Genomic DNA, 24,172 nt, shown 5'->3' on the forward strand with positions numbered 1-24,172 from the left:
GCGATGGACGGATGGCCGCGCGACGATTCCCCCGATCGACCGACGCCGCTCCCGCCACCCGAAGCTTGCCCCGACCACCGACACCTTTGTATGACCCGGCGGTTCTGACGACGCCCGATCCTACCTGGCACGAGTTAGTGAGTAGCTGGACAGCCTGTTGGTCCGGCTAGGTCGAGGCCGTCGAACCATGCCATCCCCGCAGGTTTTCCCCCGTTTTCTCCAGTTCCCCCGCGTTTGCAGGCATGTGCTTCTTTGTTCTGCCCAATGAGGCGCATCGGGGGAGGCTGGGAATGGGACCCGTCCGAGAAATTGAGCAAACAAGACTTTGGGGAGCCGAGCCGTTCAGGCGGTAATGATGAGCGGAATGTTACATTGTGCAAATTGGTTATAAACATCGAGATACGTCCGAACTTTGAGCCGTTGCTTTGCAGGGTTGCGTTTGCTCATCCTTCTTTGAAGATTCAAGAGGCTGAAGAAGAAGAAGAAACAGAAGATGGTCTGGAAGGACAAGAAGATCAATAACAATGACGACCGTCAGGCGTTGGAGGCCACCACGCCTACCAACACCAAGACGGTCTCTTGGCTCAAGGACTCCGGGCTGAGGCCGCTCAACTTTGGCCTGTTCTTCCTGCTCTGGGGAGACGTCGCGCACGGTTTTGATGGCAGTCTCATCAACAATTTGCAACAGATCAACCAATGGCAAGATGGTTCGTTGCCGAAACTCTACCGACTGCTCATTCAACACAACTGACGGACTAAACAACAGACTTCAACCACCCGCGCGACAGCCTCCTCGGAGCCCTCAGCGCGTCTTACTGGGTTGGCAACATCATGGGTGTCCTGTTGATCCCGATTCTTTCTGACCGGACGGGTCGTCGTATCGCCATCGCGGTGGGATGTGTTCTCTGCATCGTTGGTGCCGTGATCTGCGCGGCAACTATGAATGTCGGGGCATTTATCGCGGGCCGTCTTCTCCTTGGCATGGGCGGTGTCATCTGCAGCACCGTTTCGACTATTCTAATGACCGAACTGGCATACCCGGCGCACCGCGCCACGGCCACGGCACTCAGTTCCACAACCTACTCTGTCGGAGCCATCTTGGCTGCATGGGTTGCCTTTGGCAGCTTCCGTATCCCAGATTCTTGGTGTGTATCAACGTGTACGACATACAGAGTTCTCAGCGGCTACTAACTTGGGTGTAGGGCGTGGCGAGCGCCCACAGTTGTACAGGCCGGCCCAAGCGCGATGGTTTTAATCGGCCTCTTTTTCCTCCCCGAGTAGGTTCGCCAAGAAATCTGCTCTTGACTCGGCGTGGTTAACCTTTGAACGTAGGTCGCCAAGATGGCTCTGCAGCAAAGGCAGAGAGCAGACTGCCCTGGACATCCTGACCAAGTACCACGGCGCCGGCGATCCCAACGATGCGGTTGTTCAACACGAGTACAACGAGATCAAGGAGACGATTGAAGCCGAAATGACTCAGAACAAGAATCCCTTCCATCTTAAGGCACTATTCGCGACCAAGGGTAACCGCTACCGTTCGTTCATCATTATCTGGTGCGGTATCTGCAAGCAGTGGTCAGGCAACGGCCTGGTCTCGTGAGTTACCCGAGCCGCTCTGATGGACCCATAGCTCACAATGCACAGGTACTACCTCGGCAGCATGCTCAAGAGCGCTGGCATCAGCAAGCAGATTGAGACGACCCTCATCACAGCAACCTCCCAAATGTTCAGTTTCGCATGTTCATTCGCCTTTGCCTTCTTGCCTGCGCGAGTCGGCCGCAGGCCCTTGATGTTGATCAGCATGGCTCTCATGTGGGTTGTCTTCGCTGTCATCACCGCCACCACGGGAGCCTACGTAGAGACCGGCAACCGCCACGCGAGCTACACTACAGTCGCATTCATCTACCTCTACAGCGGTGTCCACAACCTGGGGTGGACGGGAGCCCAGATGCTCTACAGTAAGCACGCGAAAGCCAGGGACCAGGCATGCGGGACCAAGAGTTGCTAACGCCGCTTAGTCGTCGAGATCCTGCCTTACCACATCCGCGCCAAGGGCATGGCCATGTTCAGTCTGGTTGCGGGTATTTGCGGGGCCTTCAATACCTATGTCAACCCTGTCGGCATTGCGGCCATGTCTTGGAAGTTTTACTTCTTCTACGTTGGCTGGATTCTTGTGCAGTTCGTGGTCGTGTACCTGTTCTTTCCCGAGGTAAGGATGAGCCCTCTAACCCTGTGGGAGCCGATGCTAACTCCCCGAAGACCAAGGGACCCAGCTTGGAGCAGATTGCTCTGCTCTTTGATGGAAAGGATGCTCAGCTTGGCAGAATTAATGTCGTGGCGGATGAGATGCTCGATGAGAAGAGGGATGTCGCTGTTGAGACGAGGGAGAGGCAGTAATTTGCATGGTTTGCTGGAGAGTTGAGTGATCCATTGTGGAAGATACCCAGATACCCATTCCACATTTTACCCAACCAGCATAGTTCAAATCGAGTCAATCTTCACCTCTCTTCTGTGCAAGTCATAGTTGTTGCCTTGTACAAGTTCCATGGAAACTCTACCATAGCTCCCGTGGGATTTTGCCCACGTGGAACTCATCCATGGGAAAGGCTCTGCACACAGAGTCATACCCCGCGGAAATGACTGTAAAATCTCAATTGGGTTAATTATGGACGTGGGGGGCTTTGCTCTTACACACTACAAGTTGAGACGCCAAGACATTACAATGGCGCATCTATGACTAGTCGTCCGTAGGTACTGGGAAGTGCAACAAGCCCCTTTGAACCAAAAAGCATCTTGGCCGACCATCACGATGCCAAGACGTTGGCAAACTCATATCGAAAACACCACAGCACAGCCTCAAACATAGTGACCATGGGGTTGATGAACTCAGAATGGCAGCTGGCGGATATTTCCATCCTGCTGTAAAATGTCTACCAAATGCATCTTTATCCGACAACGAACCATCCCGTTTACTCTTTTAGCCTAAAGACGAGACAGCCGGTGGCACGAACTCAGATCTCATAGATCGTCTGTACCGTTTGTCTGGGCCCGGGTTATAGAGTTTCTGCACGTTCCACAATGGCATCGCCACATAGAGCAAAGATGTCTTTGCCTGTGCGAAGGGGCATCTTGGCTGGCGACCTGTTTCCTATCTTGAAGACATTTCACGATTGGATATGCCCTCCGAATTATGACTTTACACCAACTATTAAGGATCAGTCAATGTTTCAGGAACTCGTAGTTTGATTTACTATTGAAAGGAGTATCAGATGATTGAACAGATGAGCGCCAAGCCCGTCGAGGTTATTGCGGCCTTTGTAAATCCGTCGAGACTTAATGACGAGAACGAGATGCAATTCAAGAATGGAGATATTCGAAACCAGAGCAGCAACTTTCTCTCGGGAGAACGGACTCTGTGGCCAATGATCGCTCGCTTCCTCCAAACGCCGATAGTTTCGGAGCTTCGCAACTGGCAAACAAACTTCTTGGCCATGTGTGTGTCCCTCGTTCCTGGAAGCGTTGGGTCAGGGTCCCTTGCGCAGGTTCCGCTCCGTGGATTGACGGGGTGCCACGGTAGTCAGCACACAAGGGTCGCGGAACGAAGTCCTGTCCATCGGTTAGAGCGGCCTTGCCCTCGTGGTCGCAATTGGGCAACTTCATTTAGAGTTCTACCATTTCTGGCCAGACGGCCGAAGGAGGTCGCCGAGTCAAGCCTCCCCAACCTGTCATCGGGTTTGAGATTGCGAACTCTGTGTGCGGCTCGGATAGGACCGAAGGCTGAGCGCACACCACCAGGCTGAAGTGCAGTGTCACTTCACTGAAGCTGAGGATGAAATTGTAGTTGATAGTCCAAGTCAAATACCCCCCCCATTCCTAGTATGTACAGTGAATGCCTATTCAGGGTATATGTCATGGCCAGCTTTCAGAGAAGCTGACAAGGCCGTGTGGTCCGTTCCCCAGTCATGAAGCTCTAATCATTCGTAAACCGTCTCCCAGATGCTGCCTGACGTCAAGCTCCCGTGAGCTCGTATGAGTCCGTAATCACCACCGGCTTAAATCCTAGAAGACCTTGATGACATGGCCGTAGATGTCGCACTGAATGAACTCGAATCACTCCCTTTCCTGCCTAACGCCGCAAGCTTTGGTCGTGTGACCTGCGGGGTCTTGTTGACCTCCACAGATACTGTCGTGACCGTTTCGCACTGAATAGCCATTCCCATAACTGAGCCGTCTCCCATACCGAATCCTCTCATGCTGTCTGTACTTGTGTTTGCGTCAACCCCGAGGCCTTTGAAACTGCCTGATTTTGTGCCTTTCAGGGCAATCTTCTCGCTCCATTTATCGCGCCGTCTCTGCCTAGGGCGACCAATGCCGCCAACCACAATAGTCGTGTTACCGAACTTTGGGGGCTGGGAACACATGAAGGAAAATGTTTCCAGACCAGTCTCCTGCGAAGGTGGGCCATCACAAGAGAAGACGATTGACCTTCGCGTCGAAGAGTAGAGGACCACGTCTAACCAGCCATTGCAGGCGATCATTGCTCCTGCAAAGCAAAAGTAGCCCAAGGATACTTCGTGCCCTGCCATAGAGGCAAGACGCCCTGCGGCTAGCGGAGTAGTACACACGACGTACACCAGGGGATATAGCAAAAAGGTGTGCTGCCGGGCATAATCCGGAATACCTGGTAGTCGTCTGAGAATTGTGGTGAGACATACGATCCGAAAACTTTGCAGCCGTGACATTCGTGTACTGTTGTTACTTGTTGAGGTGCTTCCGCTCCTGCAAGATGATGCTCTTCCAGAGTCCGATCCAACACAGGTCGTTCCACTGCAGGTTGATGTCTCTCCGGATGTTGATGAGCCGCAGCAAGCTGGCTCGGGTGCGGGGGAGCCACAACACGGGACAACCCCACCGCTCCTTCGCGCCACTTTTTGCAGATGAAGAAAGATTATAAAGTAAATAATGGTAGTAACAATCAAAGAAATGAAGATCCACAGATAGTGTAAGGTGAGTCGTATGTCCTGATACTTCGAGTTGATCCAGCACTGTGACCATGTCAGCATGTAGTCCCCTGACTCGGTTTCGGTCTTGGTCCAACAACTTACCCATGCCCCTGCTCTAACGTACAAACCGCCGTCATTCTTGCCGTTCTCCGTGACAATCACGCCGAGGATTCCGGTGCCGTACACGAAGCCCCACATCATTACAATGGCGGTGTGAAATGCCCATGTTGGCAGCATCTTCGCTCTGACGATAGAAATGTATGTGTGCATAGCGATGGCCGTGATGAAGACGGAGGAGGCGAGGTCGCCTGTCGAAATAAACCATCCTTGCGTCCAGCAAGTTTTCGTCCCCACCTCGATCGCGTTTCTTGTAAGCCACTCGACGTTCAACAAGAAAGCCAGTGCCTGCTGTGTATCGGCCAGTAGAAGGTTGAATATTAGAACCAAAAACTGGTTTGGCGGCTCGTTGATCGCTCGTTGTAACCATGTCTCTTTCGTCGGCTTCTCTGATAACTCTTGTTGAGATGCCGACCATTCGTTCGGGATGATAAACGCAGCCTCCGTCGGTGGTGGCGATTCTACTTTTGCTATAGGGTCCTTTTTTTCTTCCCTCGGTGGTCCGTTGTGCCATGTTATCAGCTTGTACGTCAGGAACGTTAATAAGCCGAGACTGGTGAAGAAGGAGAAGAACCCCATCGCCGCCACAGCGGCAAGGCCATGACGAAGGACCGGTGGCAATGGGCGAATCGAGTAAGGCGAGTTATCCGAGTCGTAATGGTCTATCGACTCGTTCATCTCCGCAATGTTGAATTGGTAGGCGACGTTGCGCAGCTGCGTGACGATGTCATCCGGCAATCGTGGGCGGGCTGCCGGTGGGGTTATATGACGAAGTGCTCAGCTCCGGGGGCAAGGCGGGCTTGTGGGCGATATAACAGGAGATCAGAGTCCGAGATATACCCCAGCTCAAGTTGACAGGCTATGGATGGGGGAGCTAACGGCACGTCCTCTATTCTCCGGTGCCAAGATTCCTCATCCCGGTCAGACGATAAGATACGGTCGAGTCAAGGGCAGCAGAATTGATTCAGCGGCTCCTGTGGGGGGACATGAACGTTTCCTTCCTTTTCGGAGGACCATCGGCAAACATCCCGCGCCGCCGAGTTGCGCTTCACACGCAGCGCACTGGTAAACACCTGATCTTTCATAATTTTCGATGATTAGAGTTCGGCCTCTGGTGGTGTACCATCTCAGCCTATGGGAAGATGTCTGAGTAGGCAGAGAAATGTGCATGTTCCATCCCCGTTCCAAAGCGTTCCAGGCTAAAGTATGTGTTGACGGGACGGGCTCTCATCAGCTCGGCGACCCGCGGACCGGACTGACTAACTCACTCTGCTAAGAGCTGCGAGGGCTTATTCAAGCAAGGTCAATCCTGCAGACTTGTGCAAGGGGCGGCACCATTCAAAGTATTTAATTGGTTCACTCGTACAGGTTGAACTCTGGGCAGCTTCAAAATGTCCGAGCACGACGTGATGCCACGAGTTGGAGAAACGGCCGTGCCCTTCCCTTCCGCCAGTCGCCGTCAATTCCCGTACTCCCTTACGAACTGCTGGACTCTGCCTGTCCCTACCAGCGATCCTAGCATACGCGGTTCCAGCATTTTGACTGCTTCATGTTTTTTTCTCTGCAACGGTCTCATGATGCACAGCAACGCGAGACCGTAACCGAGGCAGCGGTTAGTCATATAGCCGCTCGACTTTGATGAGAAATCATTATGGGCCTTCAACTTCCCCGGTTCCATTTCCCCATGGTGATTGTGGGTGACAGTCTTAGCCGTTCGGATAATTTCTTCTGCCAAGTGAGGGTCAGACGTTGATCAGCCTGGGGAAATTCCCCACGTGATTAAACGATCGACCGATCATATTAGACTCTTAACACTTGCAACAGAAACATCGTGGAGTCTTGGCCAAATCCACAATTGCGCCCGTTAAACATGTAGTATGCTGACGGTGGCAATTATTTACGGTCTAGGCGTCTTCCCACGTGGACTGCATTCTAGAAGGCCGGATCTCGCCCGAAAATTTAGTTTTCCCTGAAGTACGATAGATCTCAGGCTACGATGGAGGCTAACGGGAATAAGGTGCGAAACCACCCTGCGTCGTCTCCTAAAAGTCTGGCCGGCACTGCCTTTGGTTTCGTTTCGGCTCACCGTGCCCTGAAATCTTCCACTCAAGGCTTTTGCAACCCTCATGACAGGAGATCTATCTTGTATGCAAGATGCGAAGTTTGCTATTATTACACAGCCTCCAACGTATTAACGGCGTGCCCGTGGTCATTCGGATGACTTGTCTACCGGGCAGGCTGACTGTTCCTACATGAACGTTATCCGGTACCATTCCCGCTCTTACTGCGTAGCATAGTAGTACACACATCCTGTGACTGCATGTGTCGCTTCCATCAGCCATTCAGGGAGCACGCGATAGACCCAATCTGGACATAAGCTTTTAGGCTCGTCCGATTACTAGTAATTTCGCACGAAGGGAATAGTATTCTTCCAATTCCCATGACTCTTTTGAGGGAATTTGAAGCGCCTCTGTAGAGGATTACTGATTAGAAGGCATTATTGGCTACGGGTTTGTCGTGCGATGAGCCCATGTTGAGTTGTCGCCCGTGGCATTCCACCGGGATAGTCCATAGAAGAGTCGGGTTTTCCGCGGATGCAGCTTCAGAGTTTCTCGTCCTTCGAACTGGTTCCGGGTACTTTGCCGGACCTGTCATCCTAGCTTCGGTGGCCCCGTGCTTTGAGTTCTGCTCAACATCGACTAAACCATCGGATACCGCCGTTAGTCGATGTCTTCAACGACTCAAAGAAAGTAGGCTGTGCTATCAGCAAATCGAGACTTCAGCTCGGAAGTCGAAGAGGCGAATCCTTCGCAATATCGTCGGATCGGATGCTAGTTGGTGTGGATTGCCGTTGTCAGTTGCATCGGTTGGAGGTGGCGAAAATGCGTGAAGCTGTAGTTCGGATGTATTGAGCTACGTCAAACTCCTGGGGGACGCGGCAACGCCGAAAGCGGTTCGCGAACATATATCCGTCTTGGAATGGCTCTCTCATGTTTAGTCTGACTAGCTTGTGTCACGTAGTCTTAGCAACAGATGATTCTCGCCCATAGTTTGAATCTCGCAGTAGGCATCACGAAGATTTCGGCTCCCACCTGTGACTAAGGTATTCATACTAGTGATCAATCACTATTCAGACCGGTGTTCTCTCCGATAAGTATGATCCCAAGTAACGCTACAGAAGAGAGTAACTGCCGAGGACTTCACATCAGCTATTCAACATGCGGAGGTGCTACTCGTGTCAGTCCTCTGCAGGTCCATGCGATACACGAAACCTTCTTGGTCTACAGGACAAATACCGCGGATAGTACCAAACGAGCGGACCGCGGTGACACATCCGAAGGACGCGACGGATGAGTACGACAGGCTGGCCGGGTCTCAGTATCCGACATTGACATTTGTTACTGCCCTCGTCGCCGTAACATAGATGCGAGCGGGCGCTAGATGTACTTGGTGAGACACGACGATATTCAAAGACCGAACGTCCAGAATTCAGCCGTTTGGAGCTACGCTGAAACATCTACAGCTCTTATCGCCTGCCGCTTGGCGGGTACATACGATCTCGACAGGGCGCCATGACTCGGCTTGACAGAAACACATACATCGTATGGGTGTCGTTGGGGACGAAGTATCTCCTACTATGAATGGTCCATTTCAACAGTATCATACGTGGCAGGAACAAGTCAAATGCAACATGTCACGCAGATAAGCGAGATTCAAGGGGGGGGGTTGCTCTGCCTATATTCAGGACAAACGTGTGGCTTGCCATTGACTTAATTTCAAGTCCATGGCATACGGTGCAGCTTTGCCTGGGCTTTGCGCGAAAAGATGCCCTACATGAATTAGGGGCAAGGGTCATGACCAAATCTCTGTTTGCGAGCTGAATACGAGAGATGTTGCAGCAAACAGGACCTGCGTCCGAAGGGTAACACAGCATGCGGTGGCCTCTACAAGCTGAGTATTACTGGACAGGTCTCAATCATGCCCGTGTTCCGCCAAAGGCTGCAAGAACACACCGCTGCGAGATGTACTTTGCCTCGGCCATGGAATTTTATTCAACCCCTTCAAAAGGAATGTGGCAAGCACCAAATTCAATGGACGTTGACTTTCTTCCATCTGTCATGTTCCTGCAGGCCCCCTACGTTAGCTTTCACGTTCAGTACATTCCCAGAGAACACCTCTGAACATGCGCCTACCGAATTTCAACTTCCTCTTTCTCGTGATATTGGCCCAATTATTCAGCTCCGGAAGATCATGTACGCCTCCCCCGACGGGTAGCAACCAGACCTATCCTCGGTTCTCCCACGGCCAGGATGTTGCCCCAGACCATGCAACCGCCGCCTACACGATGAACCACATCTCGCTACTAGTTAACGATCTCGAGGCCAGTCTCGACTTCTACACTCGTATGCTTGGCATGCGAGTCATCCATCATATTGAGGCGACTGAATGGTTTGGCATCGTCTATCTCGGCTACAGCCATGGCGGCAGAAATGGAACCGGATGGCAACCGAGTTCAGAACTCCACCGCCAACGAAGCAATATGGAAGGTCTCATCGAATTGGTGTATCGAAGTAATCAAGCTGGCAAGCGAGACCCGAGTGGGACACTTTCGCATTTGGGCTTTGTTGTCCCTGATGTTGCCGCGACGCAAAAGAGAATGAAAGATAATAACGTGACGATTATACGCAAAGCTGGAGAGCTGCCACAAACCTTTCCGAAACCTCTTGCCCGAGCATTCGGGTTGTTGAACCTGACCAAGATGGAGAATGACGAGATTCTTAAGGCTATGCCTCGGTATTTGATGGTGGCGGACCCGGACGGCAATGTTGTTGAGTTTCAGCCCCAGATTTAGAACCAGTTAGATTGTTCTCATATCCTAAATAAAAGGTTCACTACATAACAGGCTTGTTGGAAGAGTATATCATAGGGTTAGTATCCCGTCGTCGCGGGTGATCTGACGTATACTGGAAGGAGAGCGAGTTGACAACGACAGAGTGCCAAGTATTTCATACCACAAGAGATATGATAGATTGTTAGGAACAATATATGCCAACGTGATCTTTTTAAAAGATTTCTTCATTGTCGGGAAATTTCGGGGCGTCGTCGCGGCAACTGGTCTCTCACCGAACCCCTTGACACGTCCGGCTGAGGTTTTCCAGGTCAACAATTAACTCTATCGCTTCCAACAACAAGCCGCTCCAGCCGACATTCCACGGGAAAACAACCAGACTGTGAATCCGGTCACTATCGGAGGTAATAAACCGATCATGGAAGCGTTCTCCGTGATAATTTCCCTGCATACGGAACAAGCTCTTGTCTTTGCACTGAGTGTGGCACTTGGTCGGCAGCAGGAGGCGAAACATGGACCGGCCGTGCTTTAGCAACTGGCTCATCGAGCTTTGCGGGTCAAGATTCGGTCTCGACTGACCAGGGATAGAGGAAAGACTGTGATGGCTTGAACACTTTCAGGTTGGTGGGATAACTTCACGGCTGTTTATGGAGATGATCTTAAGCCGACTGTGCAGGGCGACCGACCGGAGGGGCCGGCTGCAGGGCGGTGTCCCCCAGAGGCTGTGAGGCCGTCGCAGGAGGGCTCCAGAGGAGAGAGGTGAAGACTTTTCAGCTCATAAAGATATTGGTGGTATGGCTCCTAATTCACTAATAGCAGATGCCAAGCAAAGTTAGGCGAGAGGTTGGTTTTGTGCTCGCTTGTCATTTATCCGCCAAAATCAGCTGATAAGTCGCGCCCTGACAAGACCCCCTTGCAAATTGCCCCAAATGTGGTCGTTCACTGCGGGCCGTTGTGCCTCAACTCTTCCGAAACCAGTCTAAAAGCCGCTGTAGAGTTGACTGGCGAAGTGCGTTATTCGTCCGGGGAGACCGGCCTCGCACTCGAAACCTTGGCCGGTCCACCTGTATGCAAGTGCATATGCAGGCAGAACCAACAGACAACCAGAGATCATTAGAAAAGGGAGGGGAAGCCCACAGCCAGGTCTACAGCGTTTTGATTTTTTCCCTCATGTCATAAACCAAAAGAATCTTCAAGAGTGACCGTGATGTTGGCGACTGCAAACCCCACCACGCCCCCAACTGGCTCGCCGACGCCGGCCGACACCGCCGGCGTGGAACGCGCTGAAGGGCCGATTACGATTGTGAGTTTTCAATGCCCCTTCTAAAGAAAGGCCGGGGATGTATCGGCAGACCAGGCGGCGAACTTGTGCTGACCACAGCTCATGGCAGGACCCCGCCCTGGAGGAGGGACCCGAAACTCAGTCCGAAGCGGAGACAGGAAGGTTAGTCCGACATAAAACTGGCGAAGCTGAAGACACTGACCAGCTCCAGCATCCTTTCGTCCTCAAATGCGTCCTTGAGCGAAAGCATCTACGAGTACCGTCGCATACAAGGTCGAACGTATACCCAGAAGGTCGACTACTGGGGACCAAATGACGAGAGACAGAATGAAGGTCTTGAGATCAAGTAAGAAGGCTTTTTGGTCTTATTGATGTTGCCCACAAACCCTAAGCTTCGACACAGTCATTGGATTATGACCTTGTTCCTCAGGGACAGGCTCTTCCTGTCCCCAATCGGTGACAACCCGCAGGTGAACACCCTTCTAAGGAATGGTTTGTATAGATCCCGGGGCTCACGCTGTTCATAGAGGGTTCTCGACCTTGGCACTGGGACCGGGATTTGGGCTATGTGAGTTTCTACATGCTTGGCAAAATGTGAAGATATGCTCAACGCAAGCAGCGATTTCGCCGACGAATTCCCCTCCGCCGAGGTTTTCGGGGTTGACGTATCTCCCATCCAGCCTAAATGGGTCCCTACCAACTGCAAGTTCCAGATCGACGATATCGAGCAGCCGTGGACGTGGCCTGATAACTATTTTCACTTTATTCACATTCGTAACCTTGAAGGTTGTATATCTAACTGGACGGATCTTTATAAACAGGCCTTTAAATGCATAGCACCTGGTGGCTATATTGAGGTCAAAGAGCATGATATTGAGCTCCGATCGCAGATCCAGGAGCTTGATGATGAGCATGCCTTTAAGTCCTTTTCTGGAAACCTTCTTGAAGCTTGTGGCCGGCTCGGGAAAGTGGGACTTCAGTGTCGTGATCATGGCATAGCTAAAAGCCTCAAAGCGGCAGGATTTGTTGATATCGTCGAAAGGAAGTGGCCAATTCCTGTTGGGGCCTGGGCTAATGACCTCGTCTTGAAACAAGTCGGCTCGGGTGCACTGGAATTTCTTGATAAATCCGTCGAGGGGTTTGGGATATTCCTTTTGAAAGAAGTCTTGGGCTGGGAAATGGCCGAGATCTTGGTTTTAAGCAGCGAGTTCCACAAGGCCCTCAAGAACTTCAGGACGCAACCGGTCTTCGACCTGTAGGTGTACTTGTAGAACCACCTGGGCTCTGGGCTAACATCAATCAGACACATCGTGTACGCGCGTAAGCCGGAAACCCCCATGGAGACGGCGTAGGAGGCTTCTGCTCCTGGAGATTGTACCCATACTCTCCATGAGTGACATGCTCTATTCAGGTCTTTTCATTCAGTTGCTATTTCACGACTTATTCATATTTGTTCTGATTCCATGTCGCCAAGTTACATTAGTTGGTCCAGCCAGATATTTAAAATGAAAACATTTATGCCTAACGTTTGCCAACAACCGTGTTCTTCCTTCTATTGCTGGGGTTGGAGTAAAAAAAGCAGGCTGGGCTCAGTCGAGTGTCATGACAGTTGTTCCAACCTCCACTTCATTTTACTCGCCTTGGCATTCAAGACTTTCCTACCCGATTTGACCAAGCGCAAGGCAGGCTGTAAAGCATCGCATCCGTATTGGAAGATGGTTGGTCAGCTTCCCACCTCCTGAACTGTCCAGCACCCACAGTACTGCCAAACGTTTCTTAAAACTACGCCCTTTGCCTGATTTCTCCCCCTATTGCGTGCATTTGCCGATCACATTGGATGAATGAAAGAAAGCCCTTGCTGGGCATCAGCTGGGGAGAAGTTCATTCTGTGAAAAGTTAACCCCGACATTATATGGCCCATTGCTAGACCGTCCGTAACATCGTTTTCTGACACTGTATCATTATCGTATTTTACGAGAGAATGGCCTGATTTTCAAATTCTGCAAGTTTAGTGGCGCAAGAAATGTTCAGTCAGAAAATAGCATATAGGTTGGTGTTTCCGCGTGAGACAGACAAGTTGACGAGAGCGTTGACATACTGGCAATGCAGTGTGACGAATGAGGTCTCAATTCTCATTTCCATCCCTGGTGTGACAGAGCAGGCTGCGCAGGATACCTACCTAGAGGCCAAGCTTTCACGGAAGACTGCAGGTCAGCATAAGCAGCATGCATGCACCTAGCCACCTCGTCGGCAAGCCTCTTCCGATGTCATAAGAAGTCTGCTCATCGTCAAGATGACAATCAATCCCTAACACGTTCTGTCTATTTTGTTCAGTATCAACTCCCACGTCAACACTTAATCCCAGTATACTCATTCGTTACAATGGTTCGCAACTTTGGAAAAAGTAATGTCCGTACTAGTTTTGAGGAGCCTTTGATCGACAAGTCAGCTTCCTTTGTTGAAGACGAAAGTAATGAGCTATCTGACTTGGGCATCTTAGAGCATTAAAGAGCAAGCTCTGATGCTGAACAGCCGATACCATCCACGTCATGGACGCCAAATCAGCCTGTCATGATTCCAAGCGAGATGAATCAAGGAGAATCTCAGACGAAGGCCGAATGTGACAGAACGCCAGAGAAGCCATCAATCGTACGACTGTGGACATCGGAGGTTCTCAATCTCGCTGGCGCGGCGACTCTCATGATCGGCATTCTGTCGATTCTCCTTTACGCCGACGGAAGACCGACAACAGACCTTATGTGGCTGACATCCCTAAATATCAACTCTGTCCTCGCAGTCCTCTCTACAGTTTATAGAGAACTCCTAGTGGGCGTCAGTTTCGAAATCATATCACAATTCAAGTGGATATGGTTTTGGTCGAAGCGCTCTCCGGCACGTTCTCTTCACCACATCAAAGCTTTTGACGACGCGAGCCGCGGGACTTTGGGTGCTTTGAAGCTGATCCCGCTAGTTGCCCTACGTGATCTTGCTTGCTTACCACCGCTTATCATCATTATCTCTTTTTTTGCTATCGGGCCTTTCGTCCAGCAGGGAGTGGGTATCGCGAGGAGAATAGACATTGTGCCTCCAGGTACAGCTGCGTGGATTCCAATTTCTCGGAGAGTGGAAGCGCCGGGCGATGGGGATGTAGACGTCGACAACTCGGGTAAGGCGCACTTCAAAGCCAGCATACGGGGAATGATCTACTCCGCCCTCGGAAATCCCCAGAGCAACGACGGCAGGATCGAGGCAACATGCGATACTGGGCGATGCATATTTGTGCCCCGATTTCAGCGAGACCGTAAAGAAGCCACGCACGCGTCGGTCGGTATTTGCGGGGGATGCCATGATCTCACTCACTTGGTAACTGAACTCAGTGATTCTTCCTTCCAATTGCCGAATGGCCTCTCAGTCAACGGTGCGGGCGATCCCAATATTTTCATTGTCAAAACTGACCACGACACTTCATGGGCAACAAATGGTACCGGAACCCGACTTCCGCAATATTGGGCTGCTATGACCAATTTTACGTTCATGTCAAGAACTAGGGGAACATATCCCAACCACACGACAGGCCAGCTTGCCGAATCAATTCTTCCGCAAATCTTCGCGGGGACATGCTCTCTGTGGCCATGTCTGCAGTATTTTGGAGCACACGTCTTCAATGACACACTGCGTGAGGACGCACTTCATCAAACACCTATGTACCCAGACGCAATCAGCTACTTGGAAAGGGAAAAGAACGTATCTTTTGGGGGGCCAGTTGATGCGTTGCCAGCTTCTTGGGATCTCACCGCGGTGCAGTCCCCATGTCGAGTAGACAATGCACTCTATGGGTACGAAGATATCGAAACCACCACCGTTTTTGGTCGGATGAGCCAACTGGCTAGCGACTCAGAAGTCCGCATTCTATCACCTTCGAGCGCACCAAATCATCCCGTCGAAGTCGTACCGAAGCCTTGCGTATTTAAAATGGCCGCCACTTTCAGATCCACTTTGGCCTCTTTCCTGAATGAAGAAATTTTCAACGGCAGCTGCAGCCGAGAAACCTCAAGATCTGAGACCGCAGTGCTTGACTGTGGCGGAAAATGGTGGCTGGAGCTGCTGTGGGAGAGTGGGAGGTCAAGCAAAGAAAGTATCGACAAGCGAATAACGGACTTCGCAGCCTGGATAACAACCGAATTCAGATCCAGCCTTTCAGGTCTCGGAAGTGGAGAACTCTACAGTTTCCACGGTCGAGGACTTGAGGAGATTACATATATTACAGTCCGATGGCGCTGGCTACTCTTTCCATCATCTATGTTGATGGCCGAACTCATTGTTTTAGGTTGGGCCATCGCTCGCACGCAAAAGAACAGGAACCGGGAAATGGTATGGAAAAGCAACCCTTTACCACTCATCTACTACGCAAACTACTTCATCACCTCAGATGGACAATCTCTGGGACATGAAAAGATACCACCCATCATGAAATCCAATGAAGGACGTTTGATGACAGCAGATGGCATGGAGAAGTCTGCTAAGCAGATCTCGGTAAAGCTTCTAAGAGGAGGATCACAGGACTCGGCTTTGAAGGATATGGCTCTCTGGATTCCTGAGCTCAAACAAAGGCACTCACGTAATAGCCATGAACCAGAATTAGAGACTGGAAGGTCTAGAGAGGCCAAGGGCTAGGAGAGTGGTCGACAAATTAGAACTCTTTTCATACAGGTAACCTTTAGGCCAACAGAGTTACTAGATAGGCCACTATCTTTCCCTAAAATATGTTTGAAGGAACGAAGGATGTTATTGAAGTAGGATAGGACTTGTTAATGGTACGACACAGCGGCCAAAGGAAAACGTACAAGACCAACAAGATTGCAAACACCATCGACAGTCTCTACGCAAGCTACCGGTCGAAGGCCGCTTTGGCTAGCTGATGCATACATTTGAGGAAAGTCTTGAAACATAGCAGACGCTGTAGGAACATAAATCTTAAGATGCCCGCCTAGCATTGCGAAATCCATATTTAAGAAATCTCAAGACAAATGCAGCTGTTCAATCATGAGAGAGGTCTGGCTGTAATTTGTCACAATTCTGCATCAGGGCCCGAAGTTCTGTAGACGGGCTTGTCTCTGAAGCCTCGACGATCTGGAGCTTCATCCATCTATTTTGTCTCCAAAGCCACTGTGCAGAGAGAGCTTCGACCATAACAATGAGACCAACCGCAACTCCGATGCCGATAGCAGAAGGCTTGAAGGCCCATTTGTTGCTATCATTGGTATCGGAATCAGCAGTAGAGGGCGTGCAAACTGACTCCTCTGTAGCTATCCTGGCAGCTCGGTCGGTGTTGCAGCATGACCTGTCGTCTTTTCCACAGCAGAAAGTGGACGTATTCCAGTCGCAAGGAGTTAGAAACTCCATGCTGGACACATTGGCCCCAGCCTGCTTATGGATCAGCCTTTAAATCCCAACAGAAATCTGTTACTTTGGAATACCTCTTCATTGACGCATTCTTGGACACAAGCCTTAGAATTCCAGGTTTTGTCGGTGCAGAGCCCTGTACGATACTTTCCTTCGGAATCGATGCAGAGACCACTCTTGTCGCAGGCATCCCGCGACTCATTCGGCCCATCCAAGATGCAACAGCTGGAGAATACACCCGATTGTTGAAGTCCAAGTTTGTTACAAGGAACCCACGTTGTTTTGTCGCCAATATCGCCATTTAGTGCAGAACATGTGACCTCCTGCCCAGATACGGCGAGGATGAAAAGTGGCTCAAGGAGCAGTCTGAACATTGTGCGTCCTTGTCACCTGCTGGAGTTGAGTATCCCCATATGAAAATAGCGGGAATTTTCGAGAATGGCTGACGGGAAGGAAGAGAATCAGAGCAGAACCGTAGAAGCTAACTGAGCGCGGAGCTAGATGGTACTTATCATAACTACACCCGAAAGCCCCTTGCTTGTGCGACCTTACTTGCATGTTCGGTATACCCCTCCTCCTTCTCTGCTCCACAAGCTTTACGGCGTACATAAATTCCAGGCTGAGTCTGACACACAGCACCATCCGCACATGTCGGAGACTCCACAGAATGCAGTCACATTAGGCGCCAGTCGAGTGCAATCAGGGTGTGGAAGTGACTTGTAGTATATCATGCAAATATGATGCAAATATTAGGATGCGCAGTCGCATGCCTCTGCCGTCCGAAAGCGGAGCATTCACCATTTTTCCGCGAACACCACCCCCAATGTCTTTGAGCCTTTCATCGTATCTTCTCTAGATTCTGTCTAGTCCGATCCATCATCAGATAGGACAATAGGAACGGTGTTGCCGTTTGAGGGCGTGGGGCCCTGATGTACTGGACAGACCACCTATGTTGTCACATCTTCCTAGCAACATTAAGTGCAAATTGGGCCTGGCTCTAATGTCTTGGTGTATGCGAAGCGGGGTCTGAGAGCATTGTGCTTCCATTTCATAAGTCTTTCCGTCTTCTATCCTTGCAATTCGGCCAAATTTCACAGGCCAGCATTTTGCGACGATTGTATGGTTTTCGAATAGAGTTTCACTATCCGGGCGGATATTTCTAGCTATTCTGGCGGGGAGCACGCATAGACGATGATAGTGACGACTGATGGCGAGGATGACGAGGATGACGGGGACGATAGTAATAGGAATAACGATAATAATCGGGATAACGAAATCAGTAATATGAAATAACTCAAAGATTGTGAGATTAACCTGATGAAATAGCTATCCGCCGGGATTGCAAGACGCTTCGAATAAATCATGCAGAAATGAAGGTTCGTCCCAAATTTGCAACTTATCATTTCATGGAACCGGATGAAAGATACAGAATTCCACTAAAGACCATATCATGTGAACCTTGCAATATGCACTTTGGCTTTTCAGATCCACCGACATTCTCTATCGCCGTGCCGGAACCACGCCATCTCGTCCATCGACTCTCGCCCACTCCTCCAGCGCGTCAAACAGTCTACCCCATTTTCCGCCAGACCACTTATCCCTTAGCTCTTCCCACTCGGGAAGGCAGCCTCTCATCATCTGCAGCCAGCCGCCGATTATGAAATCGGCATACATTGGGGTCTTCCGGCCGTCCATGAAGGGACCCTTACCATCATCTGCAGCAGCGGCAAAGCATGGTCCAAGTTTCGTGTCCAGTGCTTCCTCGAAATCTTCAAGAAACTTCTTCCTGACATCCGACCCTCGGGGAATTTCAAATTCTTCCCACTTCGTCTTTCCTGGAAAGCGGTCCATCATTGCTTTCTTGTCGGCTTCTTCGGTCCGTGGGTCGAAAGGCATGTAGCACCCAGCAAGCGGAGCTCCATACTGGGAGAACAACTCATCGGCGAACTTGTTGAAGGCGCGATGAAGTGCTACCGTTCCACTTCCATCTGCGGGGAAGAGCTGTTGGGATGAGGACGTAGACGGAGAAGAGAGGTAGGTCTTTTGTAGGTGCAGCGCGATGTCGAATGTGTCGCCAAGTACTACTTCCTTACTGCCGGCAGGAGGAGAGCGAGGATCGCGGATGATGGGAAGCGTGGGAAAGTCGCTCCCATCCATGTGTTTGCGGTTTGCGGGGAGTTGAAGAGACTTTCGTGTCTCAGCGACGGCATTGAGGGGCACCCAAGTCGTGCGATAGGGGACTTTGGCGAAATTGAGAGCGTATCGCGTCTTCCACGGATTCGGAGATCCGGGATACGCAGCTGGATCCAGAATGATGTCGTAGAACGAGACGATGGACTCTGTAGATGAACTCATGATGGCGATTGATATTTTAGTAGTTTCTTTGCTGTCAGGTGTAGAGGTTAGGCGGTCTACTCAATGAGACTCTGTGATTGAATGATGTATGAGAAGGCTGTTGACCATTTTATGTCCAGAATCCCTTCCGCTTTTGTCTTCGCGTTTTAGTTTTAGCGATCTGCGGGCGATGAATCATCTGAGACATACACAAGCGACTTCATTTGACAGGTTCCTCTGTGAAGCCACAAAATAGTCTGCATGATGGCTGAGACTTGCGGCGGAGCAGGGCAGGTCTAGCTTGCAAGCAGATAGCAAATGGTCTTGTTGTAAGTCCATTCTTCTTCTTAATCTCCATCTACCCAACGATCTGTATCTCTGGTTCTCGGATGAGTGTCGAACTACATGTCTTGATTGATTCTGCCGTTTCATCTGCTGCTGCAAGCCGTTTCTGTCTCCAAAATGGAGAAGCCGTCAGACGAGCATGTGGTGAATCAGTCGCACAGAGCAATCCAAAGTAAGCCTACCTGCGATCCTGGAAGCCCCGCGTGACATTTCGAGTCCTTCTAGCATGCCAATTCATGAGCTGAGGAGTGATGTCCGCGCAATATCCCCGCCCGCAGCAGCTGTCTGCGAAAGAGCAGCATTTGAACCACTCAGTAGTGGGGAGCCTAGTAGAGTCTCCATTACGGCTCAACATGAGATATGAGGCGGAGGTCTGATGATTGTCGACGTGGTAGTGCCGTTGGCTGTATGTGAATGTATTTACCCCAATGCAGCTTGATGATCTGAAAATAGCCTTGCCGATTTGCCCGAATAAGAAGTCATTCCGAAGCGACATGCAACTTTTTACGACTCAGTGGAGCCGGCCGAGTTAGTGGGCGGTTATTCGTTGGGCTCGGGCGCTTCGAGGTCGTCCAGGGTGCAGACAACCAACAGACTGAGGAAGAGACTTCATTGGCCAGATCGAAGTTGCCAACCTGGTTCAATCGGCTTAATAGAGCAAATTCTTGTACATGTACCTTTCTTTCTTACCTGCACCGGCTGCCCGCGGAGGGTTATCAAGTATTTGTACATAACCGCAGATAGGATCAGGTTCATGGCGACATCACCGTTCGAAGTGAATCCTCCCTCGCCTCCACCCCTTGCCTGCATGTGAAGAGGGACATGAAACAGGCATCTGCGGATGATCGCGCCAACACTTCCCACTGCGAGAATCGGGCATTGCTGTCCATGGGGATGAGACTTTGGCCCCCAAAGGTTGTTGGCTGTGCAGACGAGGCCTCCTTTAAAAAGTACCCCTTACCTCATTTGAATCCCGTTGTTTTGGAATCACCGTATAATGTCATTTTCGCTGCTTTCAACGGTGTCGCTTGATTCCACCTTTCATTTCGCGATCAGTCGTACCACAACAATTCTATGTAACGGAACGCGATACTAATGCCTTATGGATCTCAGTAATTCTCTACTTCGGAACTTAGCAACTCGCAATACATTCAACCAAAGCCAAATTCACGAATCAGTTCATGGGTGGGTGGCTGCAGGCAGAGACAGAGGAAGCATCGACATTCTGTGGTCGAGCTTGTTGACCATCGTTCTTTGCGTCTGGGTATCAACGCACCCCAATGCACTCTCACCAAAAGACAAATGGTACCATGGACTTTTTGACAAGGTCAATCTGGCCATGATAGGGCTGTTGGGTCCTGACTTTCTGTTTGGATTGGCAGTGGGACAGCTCTCTAGCGCCCGTAGAAGTGTGAAGGTGCGACAAACCGTCATCTGAAGGACTCATGAGGCGAAGGTCTAACTTTTAACGCAGCAATTTCGGAAAGACGAGCATTTATGCAACGGAAAGAAATGGACGTACACGCAGGCATTTTTCGTTGATATGGGGGGAATCTTCCTTAAAACTCCCGACTTTTCAGATGGCTTCCCGATTGACGCCGAACAGTTGCACTATCTTGTTAAGAACAATTTTGTCGAGTTTCCAGACATGGATTCCATGGACATCGCTGAGCGTAATTCTGTCGATACCCTTTCAAGGTGAGGGCAAGTCGGCACTAGGTGCATCCAAAGCCAAGGCGTAACTCATACCAACTATGCAGACTGATCACCCTGTGGCAAGCCCTTTGGTTCTTCGTTCAAGAGATGGACCGGATCTCACAAGGCCTTCCAATCACCGCTCTGGAGCTGACCGCGCTGTCATTCACCTTTGCGATGGTGGCCACGTTCATTTGCTGGTACCCCAAACCTTGCATCCAGTACCCCCGGTACATCGAGACCAAAGTACGCGACGGACACCAATACACCGTTGGGGAAATTCGTAATTATGCCCGTGCTCATGTAAGTATTTTTCACTCGTCCAAGGATCGAGCAGATGCTGATCAGAAGCAGACCCATCCAAGGCTTCCGACCTCCTGGCATCGTACGCCAATGGACGACATCACACCTCGCGTCTTCAGAATAGACGCATATTGGTGCTTCTACAAGCGCCTTGGCGATTGGATGCATCTGCATCCATACGGCCGTCCGATCACGACAGAACTCTGGGACAGATTCCCATCCGACTTGTGGCGGCCGATGGAGCTCCTGTACTACCCGTTAGGAGGTGTCTTCATCGTCGGCTTCAGCGCTTCTTTCATGATTGGATGGAACTTCCACTTCCCGACATCCACCGAACAGTTGATATGGAGGATCGCGGCACCGTACCACATGTTTTTCTCCCTCTACGGCGCCTTGCACTGGCTTTACGAGGACCAGAAATGGCATCGAACCCAAGAAAGAATGCACGCTGCTGGTGACGTACATGGTGCAGACCCCGAGGCACAGCTTCTCGCCCGGCGTCAAGAAGATCTAGAGAGGAAAGACTCACGTCCTTCGAAACGCATTGTCGATCGGTTACGGTCTCTGATTCAGAAGCAGGTGAATAACTCTGTCGGTCGAGATCCTTCAATGGCCGTGCCTCTTCTTGTCATCATTCCAAATATCCTGATATCGGCTCTCTACGCTCTTTGCAGGCTTTACTTTTATGTCGAAGACTTCGTGTCGCTCCGGGAGCAGCCGAAGGGTATTTACATGACCGGGAACCGATTTTTCCCATTCATTGGCGACAACTGGTAAAAATTGCGTTTAAATGGAGAGATTGATGGACTGTTTTATTGTCATGAAGAATTTTTATTCGGTGAATTCGAGGATTGCAAGAAGTAGGCGTAAACGCGGACCGTAGGAATCGGTGAACGCGCGGCGTCGACCGGTTCAGGGAGGTAACCTATTTAGGCAATTTTAACAGTTCTGCGTTCTCGTCGAGAGCTGGCGAGACTAACAGACACGTATGAGTCCCAGTTTCCGTGTTTATTCAGTGGCAGGTGGATTTACAGCTCATCCCTCCCTATTTCTCCACCAGACAGTTGAGCCTTCGCTTCTGTGTATCGGTGAGTGTGACTGATAGTCCATGGATCCCGGTGAACTTTGTCGGCTCACCGACATGTATTCCAAGGTCACCCAATTGGGTAACTTTAACAGTTCTTCATGCTTGGTCATCCCGGTGTGTCAAACTGGTGTTAGCGTCCGGGTCTGTAACCTGACGAGCACTCCGAAAATGGGGCAATTTTCTCCGTCGTCCATTGAGAAAAGCGCCGAGCATGTCCCTAGTGACGCAATGCGGTAATCTTGGCCCGTCACTCCACCGTGCTCCTCCACGCCTCCACGCTGCCCCTCATCAGCTCTGTTCATGCTCAACAACACGAGTCGACGATACCTATAAAGCTCGTAGGTCGCGCAGAGCTTGAGCTGCGAAGCGTCAAGTTCTCAGACTCAAAAGCACAGCAAAGCGTTCAAAATGTCTGCCGATAAGAAGTACAACGTTGGAATCATTGGATACGGGTGAGTTGAGCCTCCCTGCGACCGATGATCGCATATCCTTGCTGCAAGACCCTTGCATGCTTCCGGAATAGCCTCACTGTGGCGCATTCACCGAGGAGAACCACGTGCTGACTTGCCATCGCAGCCTTTCCGCCAAGGTCTTCCACATCCCCTTCATCAACCTCACTCCTCAGTTCAACCTGCACAGCATCGTGCAGCGCAAGCCTACGGCATCATCATCCGCCCCTAATGGCTACCCCACCTTGAAGCATCACACCTCCCTGGAGCCCATGCTCCAGGACCCTGAGGTGGACATCATCAACATTCTTACCCCGCCCAACACCCACTTCAGCTTCTCTAAGCAGGCGTTGCAGGCTGGCAAGCATGTTATTGTCGAGAAGCCCTTCGTGCCGACCGTCGCTGAGGCCGAGGAGCTCATCCAGATCGCCAAGGAGAACAACCGTCTCATCTGCGTCTACCAGAACCGTCGCTGGGACAGCGACTTCCTGACCGTTAAGAAGATGGTTGATGACGGTGTGTTTGGCCGCGTCTACGAGTTCGACACACACTTTGATCGTTACCGTGCTGAAAAGCCTGGCTCCTGGAAGGGAGAGCTGGGCATGGCCGGTGGCGGCGGCGCGCTTTATGACCTCGGCTCTCATCTTATCGACCAAGCTTACCACCTCTTTGGTCTGCCTGAAACCGTCTACGGCAAGCTCATCAACCAGCGTGAGGGCAAGTTCGATCCCGAGGATCCCGACAGTGTGCACGCCCAGCTCGCATACAAGAACGGTCTCATTGTGAGCGTGCGCATCGGCGTCATGAGCGTCGAGAGCATCCAGCCGCGATTCTGGGTGCGCGGCACCAAGGCATCATTCCACAAGACTGCGCTTGACCCCCAGGAGGACCAGCTGAAGGCGGGCAAGAAGCCGAATGAGCCTGGTTTCGGCGTCGAAGACCCCATCAACGGCGGCAGGTTGCTCATCGTCAAGGAGGGCGGCAAGATCGAGGAGAGGACGAAGTTGACCGTCGAGCCAAAGACTTACCTTAAGCTCTTCGAGGCCTTCGCCAAGGCTGTTGAGACCGGAAAGGATGAGGACGTTCCTGTCCCGGCAAGCGAGGCACGCGATGTGCTTCGCATCATTGAGGCTGTCAAAGAGAGCGCGAAGACTGGAAGCGAAGTCCGTCTGTCATGATGTACCCCATCCTCAAAGCAATGAAGTTTCAAGACACTCGCGTGCCCGAAAATGCTGTTCCGAGGCTAGTCAGCCCTCATAGACGATGGGAATGAGCGTCAAATGCCAGAACGGGATGGCGTGACGT

General features: G+C 51.1%; 8 protein-coding genes across 8 annotated transcripts; 5 read left to right on the forward strand and 3 right to left on the reverse strand.

Annotated features, from left to right (window-relative positions):
* Positions 1-493: 493 nt before the first annotated feature.
* GCG54_00012835 (High-affinity glucose transporter) lies at positions 494-2,397 on the forward strand (the record flags this gene model as incomplete). Its single annotated transcript, XM_045412704.1, has 7 exons — positions 494-707; positions 767-1,145; positions 1,203-1,277; positions 1,333-1,596; positions 1,645-1,958; positions 2,019-2,209; positions 2,260-2,397. The coding sequence occupies 7 exons, from the start codon at positions 494-496 to the stop codon at positions 2,395-2,397; spliced, it is 1,575 nt and encodes a 524-aa protein (XP_045268710.1).
* Positions 2,398-4,059: 1,662 nt separating this feature from the next.
* Positions 4,060-6,657, reverse strand: GCG54_00012836 (uncharacterized protein; the record flags this gene model as incomplete). The annotated part of the gene is made up of 6 exons (XM_045412705.1): positions 4,060-4,095; positions 4,155-4,692; positions 4,760-4,927; positions 5,029-5,045; positions 5,106-5,869; positions 6,645-6,657. The coding sequence occupies 6 exons, from the start codon at positions 6,655-6,657 to the stop codon at positions 4,060-4,062; spliced, it is 1,536 nt and encodes a 511-aa protein (XP_045268711.1).
* Positions 6,658-9,303: 2,646 nt separating this feature from the next.
* On the forward strand, positions 9,304-9,972 carry GCG54_00012837 (Lactoylglutathione lyase; the record flags this gene model as incomplete). Its single annotated transcript, XM_045412706.1, has 1 exon — positions 9,304-9,972. The coding sequence occupies one exon, from the start codon at positions 9,304-9,306 to the stop codon at positions 9,970-9,972; it is 669 nt and encodes a 222-aa protein (XP_045268712.1).
* A 1,204-nt stretch (positions 9,973-11,176) lies between these two features.
* Positions 11,177-12,603, forward strand: GCG54_00012838 (uncharacterized protein; the record flags this gene model as incomplete). Its single annotated transcript, XM_045412707.1, has 7 exons — positions 11,177-11,272; positions 11,361-11,413; positions 11,463-11,597; positions 11,655-11,721; positions 11,779-11,819; positions 11,871-12,506; positions 12,555-12,603. The coding sequence occupies 7 exons, from the start codon at positions 11,177-11,179 to the stop codon at positions 12,601-12,603; spliced, it is 1,077 nt and encodes a 358-aa protein (XP_045268713.1).
* A 1,219-nt stretch (positions 12,604-13,822) lies between these two features.
* Positions 13,823-15,925, forward strand: GCG54_00012839 (uncharacterized protein; the record flags this gene model as incomplete). Its single annotated transcript, XM_045412708.1, has 1 exon — positions 13,823-15,925. The coding sequence occupies one exon, from the start codon at positions 13,823-13,825 to the stop codon at positions 15,923-15,925; it is 2,103 nt and encodes a 700-aa protein (XP_045268714.1).
* Positions 15,926-16,288: 363 nt separating this feature from the next.
* GCG54_00012840 (uncharacterized protein) lies at positions 16,289-17,028 on the reverse strand (the record flags this gene model as incomplete). Its single annotated transcript, XM_045412709.1, has 2 exons — positions 16,289-16,675; positions 16,729-17,028. The coding sequence occupies 2 exons, from the start codon at positions 17,026-17,028 to the stop codon at positions 16,289-16,291; spliced, it is 687 nt and encodes a 228-aa protein (XP_045268715.1).
* A 1,126-nt stretch (positions 17,029-18,154) lies between these two features.
* GCG54_00012841 (uncharacterized protein) lies at positions 18,155-19,009 on the reverse strand (the record flags this gene model as incomplete). The annotated part of the gene is made up of 1 exon (XM_045412710.1): positions 18,155-19,009. One exon carries the CDS (start codon positions 19,007-19,009, stop codon positions 18,155-18,157), a length of 855 nt encoding a protein of 284 aa, XP_045268716.1.
* A 1,426-nt stretch (positions 19,010-20,435) lies between these two features.
* Positions 20,436-24,045, forward strand: GCG54_00012842 (putative oxidoreductase; the record flags this gene model as incomplete). The annotated part of the gene is made up of 6 exons (XM_045412711.1): positions 20,436-20,750; positions 20,808-21,031; positions 21,094-21,331; positions 21,383-22,104; positions 22,814-22,870; positions 22,995-24,045. 6 exons carry the CDS (start codon positions 20,436-20,438, stop codon positions 24,043-24,045), a joined length of 2,607 nt encoding a protein of 868 aa, XP_045268717.1.
* Between the last annotated feature and the right edge of the window lie 127 nt (positions 24,046-24,172).

Source organism: Colletotrichum gloeosporioides (assembly GCF_011800055.1).
Source record: "Colletotrichum gloeosporioides strain Lc1 chromosome Unknown consensus_16, whole genome shotgun sequence".
NCBI lineage: Eukaryota > Fungi > Ascomycota > Sordariomycetes > Glomerellales > Glomerellaceae > Colletotrichum > Colletotrichum gloeosporioides.